The 23,633-nt window shown below is 39.1% G+C and overlaps 1 protein-coding gene across 2 annotated transcripts in view; it reads left to right on the forward strand.

The window, feature by feature from the left end:
* Positions 1-23,633, forward strand: part of DLGAP4 (DLG associated protein 4) — a 398,191-nt gene that overhangs the window by 257,334 nt on the left and 117,224 nt on the right. For both annotated transcript variants that reach the window (XM_087959401.1, XM_087959402.1), the window contains exon 3: positions 178-1,226. In XM_087959401.1, coding sequence (XP_087815527.1) covers positions 273-1,226 — 954 coding nt within the window. In that variant the 5' untranslated portion in view covers positions 178-272. The remainder of the gene's footprint in view (positions 1-177; positions 1,227-23,633) is intronic.

A 23,633-nucleotide genomic window follows, 5' to 3' on the forward strand; every position in this document is an offset into this window, starting at 1 on the left:
TTATCAAATGCAATAATTTAAATCATTGTCCTATTTAAATTGAGGTCTCTTGGTTTCTCAAATGATTCTTTCTATCACTCATTTGTAGTTGTGCTTATTAGAGATTTCTGTAGATAGATCCTGAGAACATATTTTTTGATCTTTTAATCACTCTTTCTGTATCTTTTTTGGCTGTAGAAAAACCTCCCAGTCAAGCTACAGTGACAAGGAACAGAGTGGATATATCCTCCGTGCCATCTTACAGAAGCAATGCTCTAGGATACCTCAGCGCCATGAAGGGGTTAGGAGATAACCGAAGCCGCCATCTATCTGATAACCTGGACTCTCCTCAAGACTCTCTCTATGCCACTCAAGATAGGAATCCTTATCTTCTTAGTCCCACAGATTCCTACTCAATGGACCCTCGGTTCCCAACGCCCAACTCTCTCCACGGTGACTGCCTCCTTCCCCTCAACAACCAGATTTCTAATAGCAGTACATTTCCACGTATTCATTACAACTCTCACTTTGAGGTTCCTGATGAGAACCCCTTTCCAAGTCATGCCCAAGCCACCAAAATTAACAGACTCCCTGCCAACCTGCTAGACCAATTTGAAAAACAACTGCCCATCCACAGGGATGGTTTTAGCACCCTCCAGTTCCGGAGAAGTTCAGATGCCAAACACCGGAATGAAAACCCCGGGAAAATACGGCACTTGGTTCATTCAGTCCAAAAACTTTTTGCTAAGTCACAGTCCTTGGAAGGTGCTTCTAAAGGCAGTGTAAATGGCAAGAAAGGCACCGAGGACTCAAAACCAAACCGGAGGAGCAAGAGTAAAGACCGTGCAAAAACCACAGAGACTAAACGCAGGACGAGATCCAACATATCAGGCTGGTGGAGCTCAGACGACAATCTGGACAGTGACACCTGCAACTATCGTAACCCTATGGGCCTCATGACCCTTGGCAGGCAGCCTGATCACAGCCAGCCTAAATACTTTATGCATGCTTATAACACAATCAGTGAACATATGCTGAAATCGTCCAAGAGCAATAATGACCTCAAGATCACCACTTGCACCAACATCCCCATCAACAGTGAGTCAAACTACATCAAAAGAGGGTCCTGGTCCACTCTCACACTCAGCCATGCCCGAGAAATGTGCCAAAAGGCTTCAGCTACCATCGACAAAGCATTGTTGAAATCTAAATCCTGCCATCAAGATTTAGCGTATCAGTACTTGCAGGTGGGTGCTGTGCTTGAGACTTTCTTGCGATCATGTGAATGTTGGATAAAGAACATTTTGATTCAGTTTAGCTAAGGACGGGTTTGCACCATAGCCTAAGCTTGTTGTCTTGGTTATTTCTTAAACCAACCTCAGAAAGAACAGTCTAGGATGCAATGGCTTGGCAATGTGACTGGGCTGATGCTGAATCTGCAATACAGCTACTGCAAGACCTAATCAATTATTCCTGTTTCTTGTCCTTCCCTATAGCAGGGCTGTCAAACTCCCGGCCTGCTGGCTGGATGCGTCACGTGCTGGCCATGCCCATGCCGTTTGGTGAAGGGGAAAAAAGTCCCTATACATCACGTGACACCACTGTGACAACCTAAGTTTGACACCCCTGCCCTATAGGAAGCCTCATTGTCTGGCTCCTATATAGGAGTGATCTGGTGTTATTCAGCCAGTTCGCACCAGTTCAGGCAAACCGGTAGCAAGGATTTGGCATGGGTCGTTAAACTGGTAGTAAGTTCTGGCTGGCCACGTACCCAACCTGGTCGCCCAGTTGCCACAAGCTCACTTGCCCCGCCTGTCCAATGCTCACTTATCCCACCTGCCTGACGCTTGCCCCTTAAGTTATTTATTTTTTTCCCTCCCGACAATCAGCTGTTCATAAGATCAGCTGTACTGGGATTCCCCTAGCTTGTCTTACTGCTTCACCCAGGAGGATTTCCTGAGATCCAGGAAGGCAAAAAATGGAGGGGAGGGGCACAGCCCCCCCTCTCCATTTTTTGCCTTCCTGAGCCCCACTGGTGATCTACCAGCACCTGCCTTTTCTTTGGGGGAATTGTTTCCTTCTCATTAAACTTATAATCATTAATTCCTTTGCTTTCCACATGTTTGCACTTACCTATGCGTGCCTTTAGTTCCCTTCTTCCCGCTCTTTCTCCCAAGACACTAGCAGAGACTCTTTCTTTTTTTTTTTTTTTTCTTTTTTTTACCTTATAGTGACGTTTTAGCTTTCTTTACTGTGGTCAGGGGGTGGAAATGCAAAAGGCAAAAACCTGAGCAAAAGTTGAGCAAAAACCAAGAGTCCCCACAGCAACATGTCAAGATTCAGTGAGCATGACCTTTGGGAGTTGAGAATAGTGCATTGATTTAATAGGCCACTGTTGGATCAATCACAAGATTGTTTTAAAAACAGCCCCTGCCAATCAGCAGAGAATATAGCAAGCACCTACACAGTGTCTAGGGCATGAGCAGGCACCGGGAAGGAGGAGAAGTGCCAGGCACTGCAGTCAATTGAAACTGGGGCTGCTACTAGAGTGAAACAAAGCAGTGGAGATCATCTGCTCTGAAGTGTTTTAAGGGGTTAGGTTGCAAGAGAGCAATTTTGAACTGAAGCTGTAAACGCTTGTGTGGGATGCATTTGCTGCCTGGGACAGGGAGGAAGAGGACGACCTCAGCCAAGTCTGCACTCAGGAAGCAATGAATGCTTTCTACTATCAGTGGGCCAAGCAGAAAGTGTGAATCTGCTTTATGAAGTTGAAATTGGTGTGGTGTATATTTGTAGGATCCCAACTAACTAAACAATTCATTATGTGTACTTCCCAATCCAAGACTTCTTTCTCTATTTTTACTTAGCCAAAAATAAAGCTTGATAGGAAAACTTCATTAGAGACTAACATATTAAGCACCATGGAGAGGCTTTCTATTCTGACCTATTGGATGAATATAGTGACTTTTGCTATTATTATTGAACAAAGATCTGCATGTTAAACACATATTGGACAATCCAGTAAAAGTGTATAATATATGAAGCCTAATTTGGCTATGTGTCCTGTTTAAAATAATAGAGTAGGCCTGAGACACTGAGTATTTCAAACGCTTCTGACATCAATACTTGTCTGCAGGATTCTGGCTTTGTATTATCCCTGTGATTTACTCTGTCTTATCCTGCTATTTTCTGTACTGCAAAACATCTACTATATCCAGAAAATAGTGAAGAGAATCAGAACAATTCATTACATCGTACTAGGCACAGTTGTAAGTCTTAGCTCTCCATACGCTTAATCTTTATTCAGGAGTTGGCTTATTCAGCAGCAGGTTCACAGACAAAACTAGGAAAGATTTGTTCTTTTATTGAAGACAGGAAAAAGAAGTCATTTACATAAAAGGTTTGCCAGCTGCTGTGTACAGATATCAAGCCCTATAAGGAAATCTATCTAGCTTTATTAGGTTTCTTTTATTCTCATGTTGGCCATTGTATTGTTATCTTGGAAGACTTCTGATTTACATTGATATGATTACCTCCACTGGCCTGAAAAGTTCAGGTTGCGGTCTCACCATCTTGATTCCTTCTTGACCTCTTTCCCAACTAGCATAGAAGATGTGGGACAAGAACATAGTCTGCTGCCTCCCAAGAATGGCCAACATCTGGGTGGTCCTTCTAATGAATCAAATATTACACACTACTTCTCTTGTGTTGAGATTCCAAAACACATTTCTCTCTCATTCCCTGAATAGCCAGGAGGGAACAGTAATTTTAGAAAATAATATATTTTCAATTGTCTGGAAATTGCAAGAAAAATGCCAAGAGATTTGATGGGTGCAATTGCAGGAAATGGTCCAAAAACCTATGGTAGGTATTTTGGCTTCTCTGTATAGAGATCTCATGGAAGAGAGAAATCTGGTAGAAAGCCAAACCTGATAGCCAATAGCAATGGGGAAAGCAGAATGTCTTCTGATTATTACAGCAGAGAGTTTTAGGAGCTGCTGTTGGAAGCATGAGATTGTAAAGGAGCTGGTTGACATTCTGAGAAAAACAAAAAAAAAAGCTCTGAAGAATGGGTAAGTAGACATTCATGGCAAGAGTAGAGGAGATGGTCGGTCCCCATGGAAGTTTTGTGTCTCAGTCCACACATGTACATCCTGCTGTTACAGAGTACAGATTCAGTTAGTTAGGAAAGGACTTTCAAATTGGTCTAAGAGTCTCATAGGATAAGCCTGTGCCAGAGGAAGAATGTCTAACTTCTCCAGGTGCAGAATGAAAGAGGGTTGAAGGGTAAAAACATGCTGGCTTACACAAGAAAGCATCAACCTGCTTGCTTTGTAGCTAGAAAGTAAGACATTTGAAAAAAAGCACTGCATGAGCTACTCAAAAATCTATAGGTATTCCAAATTCCTGTGATCAGTTTGGAGCTCTCCTTCAATAAGGCATGCCAAAAAGCTTCTATACAGGGAAAAGTTTTGGTTAAAAAAATATTGTTTCTTTCATTTGGCAGGAATTGCCTAGAAAAGAAAATGCTGAGAAAGATGTTGCCCACAAACTCTGGAGTGTATAATAAAAGTACAGCTCTCAAAGCAAAATTAAAAGAGCTAAGGGATAGATAGATCTGAATCTCCCAGAAGCAAACCATTGTATGACATGAATAAAGAGTTGCTAGCCATAAGAATCTCACTTTCTTAATAAAATAGGTCAATAGTATGGCTAGTTAAACAAAATTAGACATACATCTACTGTAACATTTGGCAAAACCCAGAAAATGCTATGTATCTCTGATGATACAGTAGAGAATTCAAAGACAGAATGAGTTCTACCTTTAATGGATCCATCTAAATTCCTTTTGCAGAATACAGTATTCCTAATAGTCAAATTTATGAAAACAAAAACTTTAGAACTTTAGAAAAAGTTTAGATTGAGACTGCAGTAATGAAGGTATTGAAAAACAGTTGGGTTTGACAAGTAGGAAAAAACAGGATCCTCAAGGTAAATTAATAGCTCATCTCGATACATAATCCAAAAATCATGAAAAATGATTTATAAGTTTTTGAGTAAGGCATTATTCTATGTTCAAGCTTTCCATTAAAAATCAAAGGTAGCTATTTTTTTTTCTTTCTATTTTCTTCTCCCTTTCTTCTTTTTCTCTCTTTCATTTATGTATGTGTTGTTGGTTTGTTTTAATTGTAAAATCAATAAAATTTATTTAAAAAAAAATCAAAGGTAGTTAAACATTTGTGACATGTTCACATTCAAATCAAATTGTAAGTCTCTCTGAGACCCAGAAATGTGTGCTTCCTATTTTAAGAATTCACAAATTGGAGGAAAGAGCTAGTGTAGTTGATTAGCAGATTTCTGACCCTTTGAAGGGAATTGTGGAAAGAAAGAGGTATAAAGACCTCCTTGCTGATATTCCTTCAGGTAGAATAGCTCAGTATTTGACACTGGATAATGGTATTTTGCAGAAATCTGGGCTACAAAAAGATTGATTTTGCAATCACAGAACAGGCAGGCCAAAGTCTGTACTTTTCCATTTCCAAACACATAAGTATAGTCTGCATGTTTATCTGACAAGTAGGGGGTATATTTGTTGAGGTGTGATAGGTAGCAGTAGTTTGAGATTGAAGATTGAGAGTCTTGCATGCCAGGGAATCAAAAATGGTATTATCCTGCTCCCAAATAATATATAGTTAGTAAATTTAGAGGAAGACTAAATATACTGATGGTGAGTTGTGCTCTGTGATGAGGCCTGAGTTAAGTGCCAACCATCAGTGTCTCAACCTTGAATAGGGGATAGATAGATAGACTGAGTGTTCACAATGGAGGATTCAGTGAGTTGCCTTTAATATTATTTCAGGCCTGTTTGGGACTATTAAAAGACAGGAATAACTGAATAGCAATAGCACTTAGACTTATATACTGCTTTATACTGCCCTCTCTAAGTGGTTTACAAAGTCAGTATATTGTCCCCAACAATCTGGGTCCTCATTTTACCCACTTTGGAAGGATGGAAGGCTGAGTCAACCTTGAGCCTGGTGAGATTCAAACTGCCAAATTGCAGACAGCTAGCAGTAAACAGAAGTAGCCTGCAGTACTGCATTCTAACCACTACTCCACCACAGCTCATACTGTAAGTCTGCCTGTCTAGCTTTCACATAACTTCTGGCTGCCCCATTCTCTGGGCCCTTGGAGGCTGAGACTACTCATTCCACAGCAAACCAGATCTGAGATGTTTAGGACCTCTAGTTAACAAAATGCCTCCCATTTTCAGAAGTACTTTGTTAATGCTTTGGAAGTGTGTGTTTTTGAGGGAGGAGGGTCTTAACAGCACACACACCTGCAAATTAGCCGGATTTTCTATAATATCAACATAGGCCTGGTGTGCATTGGCACTTTTCTCAGATAGGTCATGCAGCTCTGCTAACAACCAGCTACATAGATTCAAAGTCTCTGATGTGAATCAGGGGTAGGGATGAAAGAGAGTAGCAGTGTCTTTCTTTCCTACTGGTGCTCTGGCACAATTCCTTGCGTCTTTCATCCAAGCAGATATTAATTAATGCAGACACAGTCTCTGGGGTGCCCTTATGAATGAGTTTGTTTCACGTTTCATTTGATAGACCCTTCTTGAACTGGTCAATTAGCCTGAGCTAACAGTGAAACTCAGCAGCATCCTTTTCTACAAATTGCTTACCCTGTCAGAAATGATAGATTTCATGATTGGTAGTCACTTGTTACATCGGTCATCTAAGTCCTCAGACATACCAAAAATAACTGTAATAATCTAAGTCTAGATTATTCTAAATGGGAGGGGGAGGCCGTTGCCTATTTAATAATTCTCTCTGTCATTGGGCTAATTATAAATCCTTTATTGGGTTTTGTTGGTGCAAAGTCATCTGGTATCAAGTATTGTTCATACTGATTAAAGAAGACAGTAAATATGCTTGGATTGTCATAATCTTTATCAGGCAGTGCGAAATGGTTCCAGCAGTTTACTGCAGTGTCTCAGGCTAAGTTTGGTATGGGAATTGCAGGTTGTGATAGATTCTGTCCCAAATGCTAGACTAGCTAGTTCGTCATCTAGATTAACTGTATGGTTCTTGATTCAAAGTAACAAGGCATTAGGAACTTGTTCAATGATTAGCAGAAATGCAGTAGGACATGCAGCTATAATTTAATCTGAAGTGTATAGTAGGAGTAGATAAATCAGAGGTGGTATTCAGCAGGTTCTGACCAGTTCTGGAGAACCAGTAGCGGAAATTTTGAGTAGTTCGGAGAACGGGCAAATAGCACCTCTGACTGGAGATTTTACAGTATCCTTCCCCTGCCACATCACCAAGCCATGCCTACAGAACTGTATTTAGCATTTATTTGATTTGTCAATCGCTTACAAGATACAGGTATAAGAATGAATATAGTTTTGAATACATGAGATAGATACTTATAAGAAAAATAAAAAACAATAGGACAGGGACATTGGTGCGCTTATGCATGCCCCCTATAGGCCTCTTAGGAAGGGGGTGAGGTCAATAGTAGACAAGTTAAAGTTTTGGGGGTTTGGGGAAGAAACCACAGAGTCAGGTAGAGTATTCCAAACATTGACCACTCTGTTGCTGAAGTCGTATTTTCTGCATGTTTGGTGTGGTTAACCTTGAGTTTGTATCTATTGTGTGCTCTTGTATTGTTATGATTGAAGCTGAAGTATTCATTTGCAGATAGGACATTGCAATGTATGATTTTATATACTATATTTAGATTGGACCAGAGGTGGCGTAGTTCTAAGTTTTCTAGGTCTAGAGTTTCAAGTCTGGTGGCATAAGGTATTCTGCAATGAGTAGAGGAGCGGAGAACTCTTCTTGTGAAATATTTCTGGGATTTTTCAATTGTGTTAATATCGGATACATGATATGGGTTCCAGACAGATGAGCTGTATTCGAGTATTGGTCTAGCAACTGTTTTGTATGCTCTAGTTAGTAGTGTGATATTACCAGAGAAGAAGCTATGTAGGATTAGATTAACAACTCTTAATGCCTTTTTGGCTATGTAGTTACAGTGGGCTCTAGCACTTAGATCATTTGAGATGAGTACTCCAAGGTCCATGCAAAGTTTGGATCAACAAGGTCTTGACTATTTAGCTTGTATTTTATTTTCTGATTTTTTCTGACAATATGTAAGACAGAGCATTTATTTGTTGAGATTTGAAGTTGCCATTTGTTTGACCATTCTGATACATAGTCAAGGTCTTTTGGGAGGGTAATAGTATTGTCTGTGGTGTTGAATAGCTTTATATCATCAGCGAAGAGAACGCAGTTGCTCTTAATATGATCACAGAGGTCATTTATGTAGAGTATGAAGAGAGTTGGTCCTAAAACACTGCCTTGGGGGACACCACTGTTGACAGGTACAGAATTTGATAGGATGCTCCCAATTTTGACCATTTGTTGTCTGTTTGACAAGAATGCTTCTATCCAGTTATGCAGGTGTCCAGAGATTCCATAAGATTTTAATTTTAGAGTAGTTTGTCATGTACCACTGAATCAAAGGCTTTACAGAAGTCTATGTAGATTGCGTCTATTGTTTTGCCGTGATTGAGTTGTGTAGTCCATATGTTTTTGCAGTGTAAGAGTTGCAGATTACAGGATAGTTTTTTCCTGAAACCAAATTGTTTATTGGAGAGTAGGTTGTTTGTCTCTAAGTGGAGGATAATGGATTGGTTAATAATTGATTCCATGACTTTACAGGTGACGCAGCATAAGGAGATTGGTCTGTAATTTTCAACTAGGCTGGGGTCTCCCTTTTTGAAGATGGGGATGACCGTGGCTTGTGACCATAGTTTTGGCAAGGAGCTGGTCCTGAAAGATTTTTCAAAGATTATGCTTAGAAGTTCGGCTATGGCAGTGGATAGCTTTTTTAACTGATAGTAAAAAAAAAATTGAACTTTTAAATTTTTTTAAAAATTTTTTAACTGATAGTAAAAAAATTTGAATCCCAACACTGTGATAAATGTAATTAGCAGGTTTACGTCAGGCACAGCAGAATATCTGAATCCTGTAAAAATTTCTCTCTTCAAAAAATAACCCTATGCTTACTTGGTAGGAGGCTCGTGGATGCAAGTAGCCAAGATTGCCTTTGTAAACAAAATGACCAAACAAAACAAAGTAAACATTGTAAACAAAAATTAAATTATATGTACACAAAAGATTTGCCTAGTGTAATACACAAAAATCTACACAGAAATCAAGGCCTATATGCACATATAGCTTTGTGCTTCAGGTTTTAAATTCAGTGGTTTTTGTTCCCACCATTTTAAGTCACTGGATACTCGGTTGTTCTTTACATGGCCTTAGACAACATCAGCTCTGTGTTGTCATAGCAGATCTGTTTAGCTTAGGAACAACTGTCCCCTTGCTGATTACCTATAGAAAGTCAGCAATGTGTCTGAAGCAAATGTTCAGAAATTCTTATATAATGAAAGAGGATAGAAGTATCTTAAGTCCTGGGAAGGAAGATGGTATTAAGAAGAGATTCAGGATTACTTCTTCCTGACTAAGAGGGTTATAAGATGGAGGGAAGGAGAAGAATAATCAACCTTGCAAGATTCTGTTATCATAGACTATCTCAATAAAATATGCAGGTACTTCAGGTGACCTCTGTTTCCTGATCTGGTTTACTTTGAAGGGCTGATACCACCTTCATTCCTTGCTTTGATAGTTTTATCAATCCAGTAAGAATTGTCTTCTGCTAAGCTTAACTAGTGTGAACTTAACTAGAACTCTAAAATATGGAATGTAGCATTTCCAAACTATTTTTGTCATTTTTGCTAAAGCCTCTAAATGCAGTTAAGTACTGAGGACTATATTTGGGGGATTGCCTTCATTTCAATCTTACAGTTTGTGGTGAGAGATTTGTTGGAAGAGTTGATGAGGCTAAAATGAAAAGTTGATTAGGACCAAAATAAGAATCAAATGAGTGGAGGGCAGAGCAATTAAGATTCCCAAAATCCCAAATATGAATTTTCTATCCTAATTTTAATAATTTTAATTTGATTAAACCATACTCTAATCAAGGAATTACCAAGGAAAAAAACCAAAACTGACAAGGCAAGTTACTGTATATAAGCAAGGAGCAAACCCCACACTTTACTCACACTGGTGATGTTATCTAGTAAGGTAATGAAATGTTTATTTTTTTTATTTATTTATTTATTTGGTTTGTCGATTGCTTACAAGATAATAGGTATAAGTAAAAATATAGTTATGAATAAATGGATACATATAAGAAAAATAAAGAAAAGAAAAGAAACAATAGAACAGGGACGGTAGGCACGTTGGTGTGCTTATTTACGCCCCCTACAGACCTCTTAGGAAAGGAGTGAGGTCAATAGTAGACAGTCAGGTTAAAGTTTTTGGGGTTTGGGGAAGAAACCACAGAATCAGGTAGAGTATTCCAGACATCGACCACTCTGTTGCTGAAGTCGTATTTCCTGCAATCAAGTTTGGTGCGATTAACCTTGAGTTTGTATCTATTGTTTGCTCTTGTATTGTTATGGTTGAAGCTGAAGTATTCATTGACAGGTAGGACATTGCAATGTATGATTTTATATCCTATACTTAGATCAGACCGAAGGCAGTGTAGTTCTCTTTTCTAGGTCTAGAATTTCAAGTCTGGTGGCATAAGGTATTCTGCAACGAGTAGATGAGTGGAGAACTCTTCTTGTGAAATATTTCTGGACTTTCTCAACTGTGTTAATATCAGATATGTAATGTGGGTTCCAGACTGATGAGCTGTATTTGAGTATTGGTCTAGCCAATGTTTTGTATGCTCTAGTTAGTAGTGTAACATTACCAGTGAAAAAGCTACATAAGATTAGGTTAACAACTATTAACACCTTTTTGGCTATGTAGTTACAGTGGGCTCTAGCACTTAGATCATTAGAGATGAGTACTCCAAGATCCTTGACAGAGTTTGGATCATCAATAAGATCTTGACTATTCAGCCTGTATTTTATTTTCTGATTTTTTTGACAATATGTAAGACAGAGCATTTATTTGTTGAGATTTGAAGTTACCATTTGTTTGACCATTCTGATACATAGTCAAGGTCTTTTTGAAGGGTAGCAGTATTGTCTGTGGTGTTGAATAGCTTTATATCATCAGCAAAGAGAACGCAGTTGCTTTTAATATGATCACAGAGGTCATTTATGTAGAGTATGAAGAGAGTTGGTCCTAAAACACTGCCTTGGGGGACACCACTGTTGACAGGTACAGAATTTGATAGGATGTGATGAGAGAAAAACTCTTAAGACTCCATAAATTGAAACTCTAAGGATTTTTGCTAAATATCTGCTAATATATCATTATTATGATACAAAGCTGAAACAATGCAAGCTCTATTCCTGGATGGAAATTATTCCCATTTTCTATATAACTAAAAACATGAACATTAAAATATCTTCCAAGAAATTATTAGCTCTGCAAATCAGTTCTACCCCTGCATGAAATTATCATTATAGTATCTCCAAACCCTGGTTCAACAAAGAATGTGACTCAGCTAGGGCTGGGGTAGTGTCTGCCTATGGGTCACTATCACAACTATAATTGTTGGTTCTTTTGTTCATTGAAAAATGTGTACAGGTGTCTCCTGAAAAGGAAAAGGAAAAGCTATTAGTGAACTGGAATGATTCCAACAGCTAACAACAAATATCATAGTTTGTTTTGGTATCTAGTATCCCATGCAGCTGCTAGCCCTTGTTTCAACTCTAATGATCCAGTTCCACTTGAGACCTGCCCACCCACTACTATGACCTATTTCATACATTAATCAGCACAGACAAACTCAGCTTCCCAATTTCTGACACCTCCTTGTCAAAGTGACCTGCTTCAGATTCAGTAATCCTCAAACTGAACTTTTAGCTGAATAATGGTAAAATGACAGGACTGAATTCCTCTAGAACTCTTGAAAATATATTCACATTTGTGCACCCCTATACTAACTTATTTACTATAATCAACAACTCCTTACTGCTACTTAAAAACTGAAATTTCACCCTTCCAATTTTTAAAATAGTAAGAATCATCTGCTAATTATTGTCTAATTATACTGCTATGTATAATTAGCAAATACTATGCAAAACGTCTTCATTAAGCCATTCCCCATTTAGTAACTACAATTGGAACCAACAACTCAGTTGTTAAGCAGAATTATCGCTAAGTGAAACTGCAGCTTTGCTTACAATCTTACTTCAGCTTTCCTTTATAAACCTGCAAATATCATAAATGCAAGAATTGGACATAAAGTTACTATTTCATCACCAAAATCCAAACCATCACTAAACAAGGCAGTTGCTTATCAAGGTTTACATCTACAGTAGTCCTCGACTTATGACCACAATTGAGCTGATAATTTCTGTTTTTAAAGGAGACATTTGTTAAATGAGTTTTGTCCCATTTTACAGCCTTTCTTGCCACAGTTGTTAAGTGAATCACTGTAGTTGATAAGTTAGTAACCCAGTTATTAAGTGAATCTGGCTTCCCCACTGACTTAGGTTTATCAGAAGGTCGCAAAAGGGGATCACATGACCTTGGGACACAGCAACGGTCATAAGTATGAATCAGTTGCCAAGCACCTGAATTTTGATCACATGATCATGAGGATGCTACAAAGGTTGTAACTATGAAAAAGGGTCATAAGCCAATTTTTTAAAATACTGTTGTAACTTTGAATGATCATTGAATGAATTGTTGTAAGTTGAGGACTACCTCTACAAATTTGCTGACTGAATGATCTAGAAGAATATTCTAATTACAAAACAAGCAGGTTTCAGATGAAGTTGATCCACTATTTTAGTGTACAAAGTTATACTATCTGGCTAAGAAATACTGAACTATCCCATAAAGGTCCCTTCATTCTACCTTTATTGACTTTAGGACAGATTTTGGCTCAGTTCTTTGGAAGAATTCCTTGGAAGAAACTTTGGCTGAAGTCAATGGTTTCTTCTATTGAACCATTGCCTTCTCAGGCTGATAATGCTATGTAAATACCTTTGCACAGATCAAATATAAAAGCAATGGGAAACCAATTGTCCCCATCCCCATGCATTCTGGCTCCCCTAGTTTTTAATATCTATATTAACATCTTTTTTGGCCCTTGCTAAGTCTTAATTCCATCCTCCAGTCCATCCAACCAATCTATTTCTATTCTATTTTACAAAGATAATACCCCTGTTCTACCTTTATCTCAAGTTGGTCTTTGAAGATATCTAGGAGCAGTTGTGTCCTTTTATTTTAAAAACCACCTAAAAATTAATTATGCTAAAACAATTATTCTAGTTCTCACAAAAAAAGCATGTTAACCTTTCCTATAATTGAAAAATCCACGATAAACCTATTGAGCAAGTAAAAGACTTTAAAAATTTAGGTATTCATTTCCAACCCTCTACCTCCTGGAGTCATCAAATAAGCAAGCTGTCATTTAAAGAACAAGAAGCATCCAGTAAGATTATTGGATTTGAATGCCAAGGACATAACTATATGTCTGCAGCAATCAAATTATTTAAAGCAAATATACTAAGCTTGCTGCTATGCAGTGTGCGACCCTGTACATACAAGGACGCTTCTGCATCAGAAGTAACTCATGCCAACCTCTTTAAGAACCTTGTTTATGACCTTTGATCAGCTGCAGATGCACACTCAGCTGGAACTTGGATGCATCTCTTTGAGGGCCCCTAAGACTTTGCCAATTAAAATTCTGACTAAAACAAAAAATCTAGGGCCATGATAGTGAACCTATGGCACACATGCTGGAAGTGGCACCCAGAGCCATCTCTCTGGGGATGCCAGCCATCACCTGTTGCTCTTCCACGCATGCATGCCGGCCAGCTGCTCTTCACGTGTGCATACGTGCCAGAAACAGGAAGACCAGGTGGCTGCCACGTATGTGCCTGCTGGAAACCAGAAGCCCAGCTTCCTAGTGCACTGGGGAGCTGCTCTTCTGGTTTCCGGTGCTCCCCCGGGTGTGTACACACGCACTCCCATTTTGGCACTCAGTGCCGAAAAGGTTCACCAACACTGGTCTAGGGTGAATCCCAGGATATGCTCCTCCCTGAAACCCCAAATAGATTTGAATTTGTTTTATTGTGGGCCTAGCTGTATGTTCTATGTGTCCAGATATAGCTTTGGTAGAACTTAAGCAGTGAGTCCAAAAAGATAAATTAACACCCCAAAAGATAAATGAAAAAAGGTACATATGTGCTATCATAAATTTTCAGGAGCTCCTTTCCATGTATCTAAACATTTTTATCATCTCATATCCCATATAAGGCCTTTTATGTGTGCCTTGAATCAATTTTTACCTCCTGGCAACTGCCTGGACTAAATCTCTGCAATTTTTTGACAAGGGTCCCCTCCACAATGCCTTTTTCCTAGGGATGAGAGAGTGACTGGCCTAAGTCACACAGCTGGCTAAATGCCTAAAGTAGGTCTAGAACTCTGTCTCCTAATTTCTAGCCTGATCCTTAAACACTATATACCAAATTGGGGCTCTACAGTATAAGGATATTTACACTGGTGAAATCTGATGCCTTGCTTTCAATGAGTATAACAAATAGACATCATAACATTCCTTACCAGAATTGCCTTTGCAGGTGCTCAGATAACAGGAGAAATTGTTACTAGATTGTCTCATTCAACCATTTTCTTTTCTATTACATTCAGTGAGTATAGATCAGCTGCTACAAGATCAATTTGCTGAAACATTTAAGAAGGTCACAAAATTCTTACTGTAGCTGTAGCCATGGCCGTTAGAAATCACTGCTCTACAATTAGCTAACACAAGAATTTTGCTTTTCAGTCCATTTTTTTACATGTAGTTGCTTGTTCAAAGCTCTTCCACAAATCGAAATGTGAAACCTTGACATCTTCCACAATATTCTTTACTCTCTGAGAAATTACATTTATCCCACTATATTGCCTTTTGTTGTGCATTAACAAAGCTGCATGAATTTTCTTTTACTTTAATTACCGCACAATTTTAAGTTTTTGTTTTTATTCTTTTAGCCTATAGGCATTTATTAAACAAATATTAAAAGCTGAACTTGATCTTGGAGAAAAAAGGGTTTTATTGTTTTTTTCCTCTCTGTCAGTTATCTATACCTCTTAACACAAAAGGTCAGGGACAAGTTGAAAATTACTTTTAAGAATAGCTCCATTAACTAAGTGTTCAATTTTCTTTTACTGGAATATTTCAGAGTTTGAAATATATTAAATAGAATTATGTAAATAGGGAGAAGGAATAGAATACTACAGTATAACTCATGTAACTAGTTAACAACCATCCAAGGCCTTTTTCTACCTAATATGTTGGAAAGACATATTATGTCCCTTATGAGCCCTTGTGGGATTTTTGTCAAGAAACATGTACTTTTTACCAAGGTTTTGTTCTTTATCTACAAAAAATGTGGTTATTAAGACTTTTGAAAAGAAAAACAACTTTAAAAAGGGGAAAAAAAACCTTTTTCATTTTATAAAAACCCTGCTTCTATATATACCACAAGAAATTATCCTTTGTCCCAAACTGGAAAGGTATATAATTTCCTTTTTATTTTATTTTTCTTAAAACACTGGGTATGTGAAAGGAGTAAAAAGAATAGACATTATTAGACTAAATAGTTTGAAAAGCCTACTGTATTATAGTGTAGCGAAAGTTGCAATATTGTCTTTTGCAAAGTAGAAAGATATATAGAGTGGTTAGGTCCTGTGACCTGCTTTACTGGAAGCAGATAGCTTTATTTAGCCCAGGTCTCCTTAGAACAGGGATCTTCAAACTTGACAGGTTTAAGACTTGTGGACTTCAACTCCCAGAATTCCTCCTCCAGTCATGTTAGCTCAGGAATTCTGGGAGTTGAAGTCCACAAGCCTTAAACTTGCCAAGTTTGAAGACCCTTGTCTTAGAAGAAAAACAAAGGAGAAGGCCTTGAGCTGTCCTTCATGAGCAGCAGATTAAGCAGCAGAACTAAAGATCTCCTGCTTAGAATCTTGTTCACTTTGAATCCTATTGTACTTACATTTCTATTATGAAAAGCATTATTTGTATCTATACCAGTGGTGGGATTCAAATTTTTTTACTACAAGTTCTGTGGGCATGGCTTGGTGGGCATGGCTTGACTTGGTAGGCATGGCAGGGGAAGGATACTGTAAAATCTCCATTCCCTCCCCACTCCTGGGGGAAGGTTATTGCAAAATCCCATTCCCTCCCCACTTTCACTAACCGTCTTTCCAGCTCCGTTCACCTATGCAGGACAACAAAAGAAGACCCAGCCAATCAGCTGGGACCTGGGAGGCAGAGAATAGATGGGGGTGGGGCCAGTCAGAGGTTGTATTTACTGGTTCTCCAAACTACTCAAAATTTCCGCTACCAGTTCTCCAGAAATGGTCAGAACCTGCTGAATACCACCTATGATCTATACATATCCATTCTATGGAAATTGTCATGTTTTGTGCCTCCCCCCAACCCCTGCAAAGCAATGCATACCACTGTAGGAGAAATCATCTATAAGGAAGAATCTGTTTAAGACGCCTGTTCAGATTTCAGATCAATAAACTGTACCTGCTGAGAGGTGGAAATGGTTGGGTTAACACCACAAATATATTAAGTCAATTATAATACAAACTCCATAATAGAGTTTGTCTGATTAGGGTGTTGTATAAATGGTTTAGCATGTTGTATGAATTCAGCTATCATGTTTTATACATCATTATTTATAAGTAAGAGAAAACGAAACTAGTCAATTGTAGCTTAGTCAAGAAACCGTAAGTAATCAAAGCATGGTTTAGCATAATATGTGAACCTAGTCAATAATATTAACCTGAGAAATTTGTGGAATTACCAAATCTGAGTTGTACAAATCTAGACAACCACCAGATGGCAGCAAACATTTATCCAGGTTGCGCCTTGGATTATGGCCCACCCACCCGCTGGCTCCTACCCTTTGGCCTAGCACAAACCTGCAAAAAGCAGCGCAGCCCTCGCTGGACGGGACAAGGTAATGGTGCTGTTGCAGCAAGAGGGGGCTGGTGGCACAGGCAGGCTGAAGCGGCAATGGAGATGGCCAGAAGGTGCAGGAGTGCCGCACTACTTGCATTTGTGCGGCACTCCCAAACCTTCCAGTTTGCCTCTCCTGGCCTGGGCATTTCCTCTATGGCCACAGGCTGTAGGGACGGCCCAGGGCAAGAAAAGTATTGGCTGGTGGTGGTGGGAGGGGGCAGAGTGAGCAATTCTGCACTCACCATCCAGTTCAGAGGTCCGGAATGGGGCGTCAGCATCAGTTTCCTCATCCCTCTTGGTGCTCTGCTCTGCTGCCCACCCTCCACAGCCCCAGCCGTCACTGCCCAGGGAAAGCACAGAAAAAGCGAGCAGAAACAGCTCTCGCTGGGGCGAAAGAGCTCAGATCGAGGAAGGCACAGGCAAGAGAAGACAGAACCTGGCGCCTTTGAAAAGCGCTGCTTTCTGTTGCCTGTGCCTTCCGATCTCTGCTCTTTCGCCACAGCAAGAGCTGTTTCTGATCGCTTGCTTTTCCTGGGGGCAGCAGAGACATCAGGGCTGCTCTCCCCCCCTCAGCAAACCAGGCCTGGAATATCACGAAGAATTGTGGGCGAGTGCCGAAGAAAGGTATGTTGGAAATGCCAACACATGTTTCCAGCATGCTCTCCTCTGTCCCAAAGTAGGATTGAGTGGTGGGAAGGCAGCAGGGGAAAGGGTAGGAGGGAAGGAGAAGCCCGTCTGTCTTTCCTTTGGCATGGGGTGGGGAGGGAGTGCGGGGAGACCAAATGCACAGACCAAAAGAATGCTGAGGAAGACGGGCTCCTAATAACCAGCCTGTTTCTGCAGGCAAGAGCTCAAGCTTTTCTGGGCTCGACGCCCCCCCCTTTGGCCTCCACACAGGGAGGTATCCTTCTCTGCTTGGAAGCGGCAGGAGAAACCTGGAGCTTAGCCTTGGGGAGTCCTCTTCTTATGTGGAAGCTGAAGTGGGGGGGGGGGTGTTGCCTGGTTATTAGGAGCCCGTCTTCGTCGCCACTTCCAGCCTGGCTCTCCTTCCCTCCCCCAACTCCAGGCAGCCACACCTGGCAAAGGAGGGAGAGGTTTCCTCCGACTTGTGGGGTATATATGAGTAGATATGAGATGACTTGGGGGGGTATATATCAGAGGTGGTATTCAGCAGGTTCTGACCAGTTCTGGAAAACCGGTAGCGGAAATTTTGAGTAGTTCAGAGAACCGGCAAATACCACCTCTGACTGGAGATTTTACAGAATCCTTCCCCTGCCACGCCCACCAAGCCACGCCCACAGAACTGGTAGTAAAAAAAATTGAATCCCACCATTGGTATATATGGGTAGATATGAGATGGCTCTGCTTTTCTTCCATTTGAGGGGGAGCCAGTTCGTCCCGGTCCAAATCTTCCCAGCCTCCAGGCACCCTGTGGCTTCTTAAATCCTCCCTCTTTCCCCCACCCAAAGGATAAGAACTTCCTTTCCCTTCACTCTGCTCCACAGTTATGATTAAGCATTTACGATTTTGTTATAATTAAATAAGCATTTTTATATTTATATAAATATATATATAAATAAAAAATACATTTTAATATTAAATTTATATTTAAGATTTAAAAATTATATTAAATATATTATCTTTTTTTAAAAAAAATGCGTATTAGTGGTCCTCTGGATTTAAAAGTATGAATTTGATGGTCCCTGAGGTCAAAAAGGTTGGCGACCTCTGGTCTAGAAGAACTTAGAAGCATAGCAAGTTATCTTATACAAAGACATGTTACTTACCCATTTCAAGATCATTTCATCCGACTGGCAGCCACTTTTTGGGATCCCAAGCAGAGATACTTCCTATCACAGACTACTTAATCCATTTTTAATAAGAAAAGTCAGGATTATCTGAGCTCTTAGTTAATAATCTACTGTAAAGAATATGGAGATAATGCACAAGCGCTTTGAAAACTAAAGTTCTTTAATGATGATGATTTTTTCTTTGAAAAATGCAGATGGCCTTGCAGATAAAATCATTCTAGTGTTTATATGGGAATTTTATATACAAATCTAATTACATATTCAAGGACATCTCACAGGAAAGTAATAGATAAGCAACACATTTAGACTAATTGTCAAATAATGGAGCAGAGGAATGAATACATTTTTGGGGAGTCATTTTTAAACTGCTTTGATATATTTCTTTACTATCAGCCAGGTACAGAATGCAAACTGCAATGTTTCAATACAAATAAATAAACTTACTGTTTTGTTCCTGTGTAAAGAAACCTCTTCTTAATTTCACTTACAGGAAATGGGGTGGGGGAGAACAAGGTATGTTCAGGAAACCTGGTTCCCCCATTATTCTTCCCTGCAAAGTTATTTACTGGATGAATAAAAAACAGACGGAGCAAATAGAAGTTTGGCAGGAGAACTGAAACTAGAGATTAAGAGGGAGGCCTTTGCTTGTTTGTTCATCAGAGAGAGATGGAGATGGAGAAAACTCTCCTCATGACCCACAAGTGCTATGCTATGTTTGTTTCCTTCCTCAAAACCACAAGAACTATCCATGCTACAAGTGCAAGCTGATTGCCTTTCTGGAAAAGTAAGATGATAGGATGTAGAACATACTTGTGCAGGTTCCAGTAGTCCTTGATTCATGACCATAATGGAACTTGCCCATTATGGTCATAAGTCGTGATGATTGTAAAGTGGATCATTACATGACTGGGTCCATTTTATTACCTTTTTTTCAGTGGTTGTTAAGTGAATGCCACAGTCATTAAGTAAATCCATGATTCGCTAGTAAACATCAGGTTTTGGGAGAAAAAAAACAAACATAATGTAAATCTCAGTCATGTGATGCTGCAAACAGTGGCAAATGTAGACTGGTTGCTGAGTGGCCAAAATGTGGTCACATGACCACATGGGAGGGACAGCCATTAGAACTTCACAACCAGCTCCTAGGTATCTTTTAGGGGTCCATCACAGCTTTGAATACTGACTAAGCAACTGATTGTAAGCCAAGGATTACCTGTACATTCCAAATTTCAGAATTGATTTCAGGGTTTCACAGTTTTTTTATTTATTTATTTATTTGATTTGCCAATTGTTTACAAGATAATAAGTATAAGTGTATACATAGTTGTGAATACATGAAATGGGTACATATAAGAAAAATAAAAGAATAAGAGAAACAATAGGACAGGGACGGTAGGCACGTTGGTGCGCTTATGCACGCCCCCTACAGACCTCTTAGGAAAGGGGTGAGGTCAATAGTAGACAGTCTAAGGTTAAAGTTTTTGGGGTTTGGGGAAGAGACTACAGAGTCGGGTAGAGTATTCCAGACATTGACCACTCTATTGCTGAAGTCGTATTTCCTGCAATCAAGTTTGGTGCGGTTTACTTTGAGTTTGTATCTAATGTGTGCTCTTGTGTTGTTATGGTTGAAGCTGAAGTATTCATTGACAGGTAGGACATTGCAATGTATGATTTTATATACCATGCTTAGGTCAGACCGAAGACGGCGTAATTCAAGGTTTTCTAGTTCTAGAATTTCAAGTCTGGTGGCATAAGGTATTCTACAACGAGTAGAAGAGTGGAGAACTCTTCTTGTGAAATATTTCTGGACTTTCTCAAGTTGATATTTCTGGATTCCTAGATGGAGAACAGTTTGCATAAGTCTCACAGATGAGTAATGAGATTGTATAGACTTTACAATGGGAAAGTTTCCTGCCCCTGCCCTGAAGAATATGAAGTAATTGATTGATGTCCTTGATAGCTAGACAGGATAGATTATACAAAGAACAGTGTTATGATGTAACATTACACAACGAGAGAGAGGTTAAAATATAATTATATATAAAACTGCTATGAAGAATATTGGAATCCACATTTTGTACATATTTTCTTTCTTTTCTATTTGTCTTGCAGTTTTCATCTAATTTTTCTTCCTTATTTTATATTAATTTGAATTAGTTTTTAATCTTCTTTTTAAAAAGTTTTGATGAAAATCATATAAAAACAAAGAATAGAAAGTGACAAGTGGTGGTAATTGCAGACTTCCTACTGGCAGCAATCTGTCAGCCAGACAAGCTATCAACAGAAGTATGGTGCTTCCCTGGGGCACCAATTCTTTTTAGGATAAAATGGAAAGACTTTCAAAACTCTTTTAAGCCCACTGACAAAGATCCATTTCTACTGATCTACATGGAAGCAAATGACAATACCAAACATAGCCTTGAAGACACTGCAAGAGGTTATAAAATGCCAGGAAGGAGCTGTGAGCACAAGTGGTATATTAATCACTCAAGGCTCAGGAAGAGAATAAAAATTACTGGAAGTGAACAGGTGGCCATACAGATGGTGACAATGGAAATGGTTTTAATCCTTGATAATGGATGCATTTCAGAGATAAGCAACTCATTGTAAGAAAATGTGGTAACCCTCAGAAGAACCAGAAATAATGTGATCTGGAGTTCTTTAAACTGAATCCAGCTAGGGAGGAAGAAGACATTCTAGAAAACTGCATAATCCTCCATACTGAGTCTAAAAGAATATACAAGATTTGGAAGCCCCCAATAATGTATATAGAAACACATGATGGAATAGGTTAATATGACCCAATAACTTCAATATTATGATAAAATCCAGAACATGGGGAACAAACAGGAAATCCTAATGCAAAAAAAAAGTTATTGTGGCTTATTAGATATTAACAAAGGCAGGTGGGACAACACTCATGAATGGAAAACAAGGACTGAAGGATATAACTTATTCAAGAGGATTAGGCCAGACAAAAAGGGAAAACTAGTATTATAAGTGAAGGCAGTTCTTACATCTTTTAAGAATTATGATATGAATATAAGGACAATCAAGAATATTTGAATAAAAATACAAGGAAGGAAACATTATTATGTATAACAGGAGGATGGTGTAAACCACCAAGCCATTTGGAAGGTTTAAATAATTTCTTTCTGCACCAGATTACTGATCTTTCAGGGAGGAGAGACACGGCAATAATGAAAAGCTTCAGCTACTCAAACTTCTGCCAAGATTGCAAGATCAATGACCAATTTATTGTCTATAAAACTGAAGACACAACAAAGGAGTGGGATCTCCTAATTTTAACAGCTAGGGAAGAGTTGTCTGAAGAGGCATAAGAAGTAGGTTCCTGGTGAACTTATCTTCAGATGAGGAGGAAGAAGTTGTGAGGGCTGGGAGTATCTAGGATAAACTTTATTTATTGATTGATTTGATTTGATTTGTTAATAGTCCTGGAGATTCCAGCAGCATTGAAACCAATAATGCCATTCTAGCTGAGGCAGATCCAATAAACTCTCAGGACTCCCTGCCTGCACCACTGATACTACCGCAGATTCTGAAGTTCAGCAACCCAGTCCTGAACAGAGGAACAATTTAATGCTACAACAACAGAGGACTGAGTTCCTCAGGTCAGGGAGACTGACTAAAAAAATAAATAAATAAAGGGAGAGTTCACTTTAATAATGAGCCAGGGTGGCGCAGTTATTACTGCAGGCTACTTCTACTGACTGCTGGCTGCCAGCAATTTGGCAGTTTGAATCTCACCAGGCTCAAAGTTGACTCATCCTTCCCAGGTAGGTAAAATGAGAACCCAAATTGTGGGGAGCAATGTGCTGACTCTGTAAACCACTTAGAGAGAGCTGTTAAAGCATTTGTGAAGCACTATATATGTCTAAGTGCCATTGCTATTATTAAGTAAAGTGTCCTAGTTGTGCATCTGGGTGGTGGCTCAACTTGGCTTATTTAATGGCCCCACTCCCAGAGAACAGCTTTTCAAGCTTAGCTCTCTTGTGTTTAACTTGCTGTCCTTTGAACTCTGGACCCCATCTCACAGTGTCTTGTGTCTTTTCCTTCGTTGGATTCCTTGTCTCAATCTATGCCATGTCTTCTCAGAGACTGCCTGAATGTTTCTCATTTATTGGATTCTTGGTCTTACACCCCTGTACCAAATCTTTGACTATGTTACACTTTCTATTTTTAGCTATATGTAAAAAAAAGATTCTTCCTAAAATTCTGAGTTTGTATATTACTGGATTGTGACAGGCATCCAACTTGCTATCTTGTTGGCTGGCAAACAGCAGTGTCATCACAGAGGAGAAAATTTTGGGAAGAAATGACCACACAGTCTTAAAATTCAAGGTATTACATAAGAAAAAAGTGGAAGAAAACAAGTACAGGTGGAATTGGAATTATTCAGAAAAAAAACACTTTTAAGTGCAATCACAGATCATTCCAATGGGCTGGGAAAAAACAAAAGTAGCTTAAGCTATTATGGATGCTTGCAGAGATTTTGATGTGTAGGAAATAAGACAAAGGATTAAATCAACAAGTGAGTGTGCTAGCAAGTAGCTATTACAGAAAAAAGTTAGAAAAGCTAATAGAAAAAAGGAAGTTAAGCTCACATAAAATCTCTAAGCAACAAAAGAGCTTTTGGGATCGCAATAAAAGAAAGGAAAAGGGATAGTAACAGATTTAAAAAATGATAGGATACCAACAGATTATCAGGAAAGGGTTCTTTTCATGAATAAAAACCAAAATAGAAAGTCAATTATATAAAAGTAATTAATCTACAAAAGGTTT

This window comes from Notechis scutatus, chromosome 3 (assembly GCF_049901735.1).
Source record: "Notechis scutatus isolate UNSWTSFEM ecotype Mainland chromosome 3, rNotScu1.2, whole genome shotgun sequence".
Lineage (NCBI taxonomy): Eukaryota > Metazoa > Chordata > Lepidosauria > Squamata > Elapidae > Notechis > Notechis scutatus.